At 35.3% G+C, this 10,255-nt stretch overlaps 1 protein-coding gene across 8 annotated transcripts; it reads left to right on the top strand.

The window, feature by feature from the left end:
• Nucleotides 1-3,700: 3,700 nt before the first annotated feature.
• LOC132293475 (serine/arginine-rich splicing factor RS2Z32-like) lies at nucleotides 3,701-9,174 on the top strand. Of its 8 annotated transcripts, none has more exons than XM_059790983.1 (7): nucleotides 3,703-3,950; nucleotides 6,127-6,269; nucleotides 7,170-7,209; nucleotides 7,354-7,449; nucleotides 7,846-8,045; nucleotides 8,116-8,214; nucleotides 8,540-9,174. In XM_059790983.1, the coding sequence occupies exons 2-7, from the start codon at nucleotides 6,163-6,165 to the stop codon at nucleotides 8,967-8,969; spliced, it is 972 nt and encodes a 323-aa protein (XP_059646966.1). In that variant the 5' UTR covers nucleotides 3,703-3,950; nucleotides 6,127-6,162; the 3' UTR covers nucleotides 8,970-9,174. The 8 variants fall into 8 exon arrangements, with proteins under 8 accessions (XP_059646962.1, XP_059646963.1, XP_059646964.1 ...); XM_059790984.1 differs by having other exon boundaries at nucleotides 3,704-3,950; nucleotides 8,119-8,214; XM_059790979.1 differs by having other exon boundaries at nucleotides 3,701-3,950; nucleotides 6,156-6,269; nucleotides 7,170-7,449.
• The last annotated feature ends 1,081 nt before the right edge of the window (nucleotides 9,175-10,255 follow it).

The raw sequence follows: 10,255 nt of genomic DNA, 5'->3' as shown, positions 1-10,255 counted from the left end.
GTCTGACTGTCTGAGGTTTGGCTCGGGTTGAACCCGGAATCGGATGGACGAGATCGTGTGTGTGGGGGAAGGGAATGGATCGGGTTTCTTTAAACCCTGGAAGGCTGGAAGATAGGAAGATGGATAATATGAAGAAGTGGTGTGAAGAGAATGGATCGGTTTTTTTTAAACCCTAAAAATGGAATGAAGAATGGATCGGGTTTCTTTAAACACAGGAAAGCATACAAAACATTTTTCTTTTCTTTTTTTTTTTAACTCTTATTTGCTTGAGTTAAAGCATTATAACAAAATGGTACCCATTAGGTTAGTGTGTTCCATAAATTTTGGAGTGTCAGACTTCGACTTTCTGCATTTACAAATCTAACTTCTTAGTTGTTATTTTTTTTTTTTTAAATTTTTTTTCCTGAGAAGGTTTTACTTTCAAATAATAATTTTTGCGTTAATCATTGATACCACATGTAAGCTAGTTTTATAATTTTATTCACTTTATCGATTATGAAATATTTTTAAATTATAATTATTTTTATTATTAATCTACTTTTTATATTAAGAACGTAAACAGGTATTTGTATTGTAAAGAAAAATATATTAAAATTCATATTCTTACTTAGTATTATTTTAAATTTATTAGTTTGACCACTTTAAATAATATTTTACAATCTATTTCGCTGATATAAATAAACTAAATGGAGATAAGAGCAAAACCTTGAAGCCAAAAGTTTTGGAGTGAAGTGATAACTAAGAAATAAATCATTGAAAATATTGGGAGAGAAATAAGAATATATGAAAATAAAAGTAGTTATTTGGATGATAGTGTAAGTGAGAAAAGAATATGAGGTAAGCAAAACTAAAGTTGCATTGTCTTTGTTGCAATTCTAAAGAAATGGCTACAGTTTAGACAAACATTTTATAAGAATTGATTTTAGAGAAAAATATAAAGATGAATTGTTGGCTATTATTCTTAATTTGTATGCATTGTTTAGTGGAACCTATTTACCGATAAATTATTAAATGGTTCTGATCTATTTGATACTTGTTGGACTAATTCAATAATTTCTCTCATTTACCATGATAATAAAGTTAATATAAATTTTGTTGGTATTTGAAATTAAAGTTAAACTTTATAATCCCCTTTTTTATTATTGCTTTTATTATTGTTTTAGTTAAAATGCAACTAAATAACACACAAAAAGACATCTAAGTTGCCATTAAAATATAAAAAAGACATCTAAGTATTTAATCGAGCTAAACTTTTAATAAATTGTTGAGATGCTCATTAACATCTAGTTTACTTTTATTAAACTTTTAGTATTTTAAACTTTTTTCAACGTCCAGTTTACTTTTATTTATACGGATAAGAGATGCTCATTAGCACCAGTTGTCATTGTTGAGAATTCGAAACTCATTGAAATTCTAATTGGATGTGCAAACACAAGAGATAATAGGAATGTGATAGTATCATATTTTTAGCAGGATTGGTTAATCCCAACACTCCTGTTTCAAAAGAAATATTTTCTGAGTCCAATAAAAAGACATGAATTTCTATATAAGACAAACTTGACATCTAATAACAGGTAAAATCCTACCACGATGTTCTCTGTCATGTTTTTTGGCACTGAATTTTTAGACAAATGGATTTCTCGGAAGGCTCAAGCAAGTCGAAGGCTGAGTGTGAAGAAGGCTCCTGTCCAATAGTGAATGATTTTTAAAAGTAATATAAAAACTAGGGTTGCAAGTTGGGCAAGTCCAACCCAATCCGATCTCAATCCAAAGTCGGGTTGGGTTAGACCGACTGGATGTCCAAAAAAGTTAGGCTTTGACGGTAACCCAAATCTGAATGTGTTCGGGCCGGACAGAAAAATTGTATGAAAATGAAGAAGAAAAAAAAAATGATTGTGTATACCGAAATTACCCTTGTGATTTCAAATACTAAGAAAATAAATAAATTTGTGTTTGATGATTTTTATTTTTATCAAAGTTTTAATAAAATGATTAATTATTAAATATAATAATATAATTATTTTATTTATTTATATAGTTTAAATTAAAACAATACTTCAAGACTTCTTAGGTAGAACTGTAGAAATAGAACTAACTAATCATTTAATAGAAATAAGGGAGCTTAAAATTAAAAAAATTTGGGCTCGTGGGCTTTCAACCAGAGAACAAAAAAGAGCAAGAGCAAAATATATATTATTCTCTTTATACATATAATTGAGGTGTATATATATATATATATATATATATATATATATATATATATATATATATCGGATACAATGTTTTTTTTCCTATAACCCCAAAAAAAAAAAAAATCGTCCAAATAGTATTGCAACTTTGATACAATGTTTTCTTTTCTTAAAATTCTTCTTTTCCCCCTTGTAGTATGTAACTTTGTTTTCCATCTTCTTTTATTCTTTTTATCTATTTCTTTTATTTAAATTTAATATTGTAATTTTATGAAGTTAACTTCATACATGGTTTCCAAAATACGAAGATTTACAACTTTATTTAATGAAAATATTAACAAAAATTATAGTAATTCTGCAATGAAAATTTTTTTTTCTTTGCCCTTTGATTTCAAGAATCTATATGTCATATGAATTTTTTAATTTTTTTTTACACTACGCACCCTGAATTAAAATCTTATACACTGGCTCCGCCCATCAATAAATCATACAAACACTTCACATATATAGATACATATATATCAAAGATTTGGAAGCTAAAAAAAAAAATTAAAAAAAGGAAGTTCTTAAAAATTTTGGATTTTGGGTTGGGTTTGGGTTGAGACCGAGCCCACCCGACTATGTATGGGCTTTGAAAAATTCTAACTCGATTTGAGCTTGATTTGTGAATCAAAAAGGTCGAAAAAATTATAGGCTGGTCTCGGGTTAGGTTGAGTTGGCCTGCCCAAATTGCACCCCTATTAGAAACAATAAGGAGAGAAAATGGGCAGCATAGAACAACTCACAGGACAAATTTGTGAATAAAATATTAATCACTTAACCCGTGATCTGAATTCCCGAAACGGCCCTTTAAAAGCAAGTTTTTGTAGTTGCGGTTGAACGGGCTTTTAGACCAACACACTTCTTCTATAAGCACATTTAGAAATTTTACTTTTCAAATGACTTCCTTGACTTGAAAGCCTATTTTGGAGGTAAGGAAGCACGCCAAATAGGGCCTAAGATTCCCTCACATATTTTTATTAAAGAAGATTTTAGTTCAAGGAAAAATGACAAGCTGAACAAAATATAATATTACTTTATAGTATTACTAGGTGCTCATGATTTTTATATTTTTCCATTTTCTAACCGAAAAAAAAAAAGCAGCCCGAGATAATTTACAATTTTTTACAAAATATAGCATTCTATAAGGAAAAATAAATGAAAAGATAATTTAAAATTTGTTATGAAAATATAGGGGCTTGATTGTCATGCTAATTTTTTTTTTTTTTTGAGAAATTTAATTATTAGTAATATTTTTGGTTATATTGCCCTTTTTCTTTCGATTAATCCATGGAAAGTCGAATTCAAAAAAATGAGCACGCTTCAATTAGGGGTAGGGCAGAAAATTTTAAATGAAATCCAAACCCGTCAATCCGTCCAGAATTTGGGCTAACACGGATACAAATTTTTAACCCGTTCAAACACCGCCAGTCAAACAGTATAAAGTGAAAAAGAAAACCCTAGATATTCCTCTATTTATATTTCTCACAGTGCCTCTCTCTCCCCCCGATCTCCCAGCAACACAAACCAATCATCGAAACCCTAGAACGACGACCAGAGAGATCGAATCTCTGTCACTATCTGCGTGATCTTCATTTATTTTGAAAAAATCTTCTTCCTTTCGGAAAATTATAAACGCCAACGGGCTAAGCAATAGAAACTCCGTTTCTGTTGAAAGGCCAGTTTTTTTTGACTCGCAACCAAACCGCCATTGAAATTCAGGTAAAATTCTTATTTTATTGTCAGATTTGATTTAAATAAGAGTATACAAGTACATGCGCCTATCTTCTCAGTTAGGGGTCTTTTTTTTTTTTTCATTCGGTTCGGTTTTGGGTGTTTATAATTTCGATTCCAGTGACAGTGGTGATATGGGGTTGCCAGTGCCTGCCACTTTTTCGTGGGTTTGATTCGAGTACAATTGGAGTACAATTTTTGATGTGAATATTAGCTCTCCGTTATGTCATGCCATGTATTCTAGGGCAGAGTTATTGTAGTAGGTTTGGTTTGCTTTTGTAGTGATTTAAGGTGGATTGGGAGTAATATTTCTTTTTGGTAGTTAAGTAACACCAGCACACCTCTTTTTTTGATAAGTAAACAGATGCATACCTCACACACCTCTCACCACCCCATTGGGCTCACCTCCCCTTTAGGGTAATATTAATAATTTTAGAGAAAGAATTTATTAACTGAAAGTTGATTCTAGAGAGTTGGGTATCTGTCGGGGGCGCAGTGATGGTCAATCTTATATACAGTTTGCAGTGATAGATTACACCAATAGAAGTGTTAATAGATTTTGGGTTAAAAGTTTAACTAGTCATGAAAATATTGAATGTAAATAAAGCTAAGCCGTGAAAATATTGAATGTGAATAAAGTTTGGTTCCATCTGGAATGACAATGTTTAGACTTGTATATTGTGATTTATAGAGGAGGCTTGATTTATATAGCTATTATCATTGAATTCTATTTCACCACTGCAATTTCATTTGGTGTTGAATTTTTATCTTATAAGGTCATAATTGATGCCAATCAAATTGGCTCATTAGGCTGGATTTGGGACTGGATGATTGGTCTGCAAAAGATCTTGTATAATGGAGCTACAAATTAGTTTTTATTGACCCTTCGAGTCAGGCCCGTTGGACTATTTAGTTTAGGGATAATTCCATAAAAATGGTATTTTGGTGGTCAAATGCCAAAAAGGTGGAGTCAAACTTAATTTTTCTAAATTAATGGAATTTTTTCAAATGCTGACTTGGACATGGAAAGTTACTGTAGATTGTTTCTTAATTCCTAAACTGCCCTCCACACTCTTTGCTTAGGCAACTGCCAAAAAAGGCTAATCAGCTGTGTACCATCTTCACGAAATTAACTGCATATCTCTATACTCAATCCCATTGTGTACCATCTTCACGAAAGTACCAGACCCTCCTTCGCCAATATAGGTCACACACGGATAAGCTTGGTATGAGCCTCCAGGCATCAAAGAAGGTCCGTAACAAGCACCCACTTCGCCGCCGGAAACGCCCATGCCGAGATAAAGAATACCTTTATCGGCGACCTCGAGGATCCGTCTCTCGGTGTTTTCGTACCACTCGTTGCCGCCGTCGATGATGGTGTCTCCGGTGTCCATGTGCTCGGATAGGGCGGTGATGGTTTGGTCGACGGGTGAGCCGGCCTTGGCGAGGTTGATGACCGATCTGGGTTTTTGGAGAGAGAGGACGAAGTTGCGTGGAGTGTAGTGGCCGGTCAAGGGGAGGTGCCTTTGCGGTGGGCTCGATCTAGGGTTTCATCGACCTTGGAGATGGTCCGATTGTAGACGGAGATGGGGAAGCTTTTTCGGCGGTTGCCTTCACAAAAGAGTGGAGGGCAGTTTAGGAATCAGAAGACAATCTACAGTAACTTTCCATGTCCAAGTCAGCATTTGAAAAAATTTCATTAATTTGGAAAAATTAAGTTTGACTCCACCTTTTTGGCATTTGACCACCAAAATAACATTTTTATGGAATTATCCCTTTAGTTTACTCCCCCACCTACTAATCTACTATCTCTTAATGGAATTTATATTCTTCAGCTCTTGAATTAGCTTTTGATCTGTTTGAAATTCAATATTTAAGTACTGAATTTAGACCATCATCAAGCCTGACTCGAATTTATATTCTTCAGCTCTTGAATTAGCTTTTGAGCTGTTTGAAATTCAATATTTAAGTACTGAATTTGGAGTTTTTGTATGTGTTAACTTTTTTTGTGACCGTCCTATGTTTTGTCTATACCTATGCAATTGCTTCTTGTCCAAAGAACTGTCTTTTTTTCTTTCTTTTCTTCGTCAAATTACTCATCTTTTTGGAGGGTTATCTTAATTTTGGCGTCATAATAATTTACTTGTTTTGATGTCTGCTATAGTTGGTAACATAATACTTCAAACACAGCAGCCTGAAAATGCCTCGCTATGATGATCGATATGGTAATGCTCGTCTCTATGTTGGCCACTTGGCTTCAAGGACGCGTTCACGTGACCTAGAGAAAATCTTTAACAGATATGGGAGGTAATCAAATTTCTTGCCCTTTGAATAAAACCTATGGTTATATGTGAAATTGTGCACCATCCTATTCTTTGTGTAGGGCACATGCAATTTTCTTATTTCAAACCAATTGTAAAAGCTTGGCGAAGTTTCTTACTTTCCATGCTCATTAGTTAAGTTGTATTATTATATTTTTGTTGTAAACAATAACCTTTTATACTCTTTTTTGGTCCTTAATCCTATTTGGAGATCTTGTATCCCCTGTTAGTATTAGAAATTTATGAGGTTGCAATAATGTTTTTGACAATCAAACTTAGTCAGTTTTGCTATCTATTAAGTGAACCGAGATTTTGTCTCTCTTGAAAATGTAGGTTTATCATCAAATGAATGCTATTATAAATCATATTATTTTATTTCTTTTATTGTAACAAATTATTGTAACAGTTCTTACCTCTCTGATTTAACCAACTTGCCACATGAAGTGACGGGCAGTTTTTGAAACAGCGAGACAATCAAAATGGGGTTTGGGGTACGTCTCCATCTGACATGTAGGAGACATATAGGCCTTTTCCAAGCATGTTTTTTGTGCTTGGATTTACATTAGTTTTTCATTATGTTCTCTGTGAAGGAACACTGTTTCCCCAGGCGTCTCTATTTTAACTTGAACGATCTTGTTGAAGGTTTCTAGGCTTTTGCCTAACCTGGAGGTCAATGGTGGGAGGGTGGCCTTGGTGGAATTGGTCCAAATTCTTGCCGAGTTTATAGGGAACTTTGGCGATTCTTTCTGTAGTGTTATTCCGTATTTTTATGGAATTGGCAACAATCTCAAACTGGTGTTTAGTTCGTCTGTGGTGGGTGAAGTATCATACACTTGCAGTACTTAAGTAATGATGGCCTTAATGTTTCTGGCAACCGTTTTCGCAGAGTACGAGATGTGGATATGAAGCGCGACTATGCCTTTGTCGTATGTACACCTCATCTTTTTGTATCTATTTTCATGATTATGATTGTGCTCAATTATTTAACTAACCATTCGTTTCTCATAGCTTATATTATACAATCATGGGTTCCCCTCTGTTGGTTTCTGCACCTCAATTTTTATTTACAGGAATTTAGTGATCCTCGGGATGCTGATGATGCAAGATATGGTTTAAACGGTCGAGAAATTGATGGAAGTCGTATTATTGTTGAATTTTCAAAGGGAGTAAGTACTGTAATTTATGTTATTTGGTATCGAATTTTTTTACACACTTCATTAGTAATTTGAGTGAGGTTGACTTTGAGTTCATGGTGTTGCCATTTTTTTTTGCTACTCAGTGGCATGTTTATTCTGCATGATTTTTCAGGCAGACAAGTTTTTCATTTTAATGGAAGTATTCGCAGAAGCTTAAAGGATTATGAGGCTTTTTAAAGTATTTAAATTTTTTCACTTATATATGTATACGACACAGTTTTATGGATTCTATGGATGTAGAATAGGAAAGGAAATAAAAAGGTTTTATTTCTCGAGAGAACATATTTTTCTTATTGTGCCATTTTGTGAATGAAGTTTGTCCATAACTGAATATGTGTTTGCAACGATGCATGATTTGGGATGCAGGGGCCGCGTGGATCTGGTGGTTCTCGAGAGTATATGAGCAGCAGAGGCCCCCCTCCTGGATCTGGACGCTGCTTTAATTGTGGCATTGATGGCCACTGGGCTCGAGACTGCAAGGCTGGAGACTGGAAGAACAAGTGTTATCGCTGTGGAGAAAGAGGTCATATAGAACGAAACTGCCAGAATAGTCCTAAGAAGCTCAGGTACTTGGTTGTCTTTTGAAGATTCTCTTTCTCAGTTCATTCATTCATTCATGGCATTATAATTATACAGCAGACGTGGACGGAGCTACTCAGGATCACCAGTGAGATCACCCTCTCCTCGCCGTGGCAGAAGCCGAAGCAGAAGTTTTAGCCCAAGGCGTAGCTACAGGTTGATTTTTAATGTTGCGTGGATTATGGTATTTGCTCTTGTTTTTTTCCAGCTAGCTGTATTCTCTATTTATGGTTCGCAATTGATTGATATGCCTGCTGTCTCGTACCAAGATATAATAAGTATTGGGATTAATAGGACTTTTCTATTTCTTGCTGGAATTTGTTGGGTTCTGTCTCATGGTGGTGTTGGGTTGGGAATATTTTAGTGAGAACAGCTTTAGCACGTATGCTCACACACATGTTTACTTTATTATTTATTAATTTGTAAGCAGAATTGAATTTTTACCTAGTTGTATGGTAACTCAATTGTTTTTTATTGCCAGCCGATCCAGATCCCCTCCCAGGAGAGAGCGGATTGTTGAGCGTGAGGAGAAGAAATCAAAGAGCCCTCGGTATCGCTACAGTAGAAGCCCCGAGGCAAAGAAGAGTACCCCACCTCTCTCCAAGGTGAGAAACCGCAGCCTAACACCCGAGGAGGTCAGCCCCAGGGAGAAAACTAGTCCTTCTCCCAAAAGAGGTAGAATGGTATCGGAACGGAATGGGTCAGAGTACAGCGAGAGCCCCAGGGAGAAGAGCAGAAGCCCTGTTAGCCCCGATGAAAAGGATAGCCCTGCTGCTGGGAGGTACAGGAGCCCTTCTGATGCTTATGGTCGAAGCCGCAGCCCGAGTCCCAGGGATGACGGAAGCCCTGTTGATAATGATAATGATAATGATGATAACCGCCTTTCCCCAAGAGGCAGTGAGTCATCTTGAATTGCTTTCTCGTCACATATGTGGCACTTATGGAAGATAACCATTAATGTTTCTGGTTTATTTTAGTTGCATTATAATGGGACTTGGAAAGCTAAGGTAAACACATCTACTTGGAGATTAGTGAGAATATCTGTGACTTTTCAGTACTGATAAATGCCTTATTTGGCCTATTTTTATTATATCCGTAGCATCAGTTTTAAGTACACATTGGGAACGATTTAACAATCTTTGGATGACAATTTACATGGCTAATCCAAATCATTCATTCAAAGCAGGTGACTGGAACTCTTGGCAAGTAGAAGTGAGTTACAGTTGTGTATGTGAACGGCTTTATTAATTGGCATTTTTGATGGGTTAAAGTTAAGCTGTTATTTCGAGATTAGTTAGCATGCTCAAAATCATGATGACTCCTTAAAATGCTTAAAATTTGGCTTTTGGACTTAACAAGAATTTGGCAGTAGCAATAAATTCTGGACTCTAAATGCGCTAACTCGCTTTGATTTGTGCTTGACCCAAATGACAATTTTGGTTATTGTTTGTAGCTCTCTCTCTCTCTCTCTCTTCGTATTCAGTAAAGGGTAGTTGAGCAGTCGAGAGAGCAACTAGATCCACCAGGCATAAAAGCACTTTATCTAGCCCAAGATGCCCAATTATTTTTCGTGCTTTTGTCATCCTAAGAAGAGAATCTATCCGGTAAGGATCACTAGGTATTTAAACCAAAATTAATGTCCTTAATATTTCATAAAGATTCCATAAACTGTAATATGATCTCAATTCTCAAGTTATTAGGTGTATAATGATAAATTAGAGCACCCCCATTTTGTTAGTGCAGAAATTTTATATCTTTTCCTCAGAAAATAAGTTCCTAGAACAACTTTTTCAACATGAGCAATATATATATATATGTGTGTGTGTGTGTGTGTGTGTGTGTGTGGACGATGCTGTATAGCTAGCAAAGGGTTTATGTGATTGACCCTAATAGAGTGTTGTACTACTGGCTTTGATAATTCAAGCTGTAATGGTTTACTCCATTTCCGAACTAAATGACCCAAAAGCTGTAATGGTTTACTCCTTTTTTTGAACTAAATGACCCAAAGTTCATTGACTATGAATTTTTCCCCTATGGAGAGCCACTTCATCTCTCCAAGAGGGATTCTTTCATGATTTCACATATTGGCTTTACAAAGAAGAAGAAGATATTACAAGTAGACCCCGGACCGAGGCTGGACTGACCTATCAGGCTTACGAGGGAGTGCAGCTTTCTTACAATGGTGTTGGTAACCGGC

This window comes from Cornus florida, unplaced genomic scaffold (assembly GCF_030987335.1).
Source record: "Cornus florida cultivar Cherokee Brave unplaced genomic scaffold, ASM3098733v1 CherokeeBrave_3.0.0_Hap2_Chr02, whole genome shotgun sequence".
NCBI classification, from domain to species: Eukaryota; Viridiplantae; Streptophyta; class Magnoliopsida; order Cornales; family Cornaceae; genus Cornus; species Cornus florida.
Note: the sequence above shows the minus strand (reverse complement) of the source record. Positions and strands in the feature narration are given on the sequence as shown.

Excerpts from the sequence above, each read along its gene's own strand:
- LOC132293475 (XM_059790979.1), top strand. The coding sequence starts at position 6,163 with ATGCCTCGCTATGATGATCGATATGGTAATGCTCGTCTCTATGTTGGC. Across the intron at positions 6,270-7,169 it reads ATCTTTAACAGATATGGGAG|AGTACGAGATGTGGATATGA; the intron begins GTAATCAAATTT and ends CCGTTTTCGCAG. Across the intron at positions 8,215-8,539 it reads AGCCCAAGGCGTAGCTACAG|CCGATCCAGATCCCCTCCCA; the intron begins GTTGATTTTTAA and ends TTTTATTGCCAG.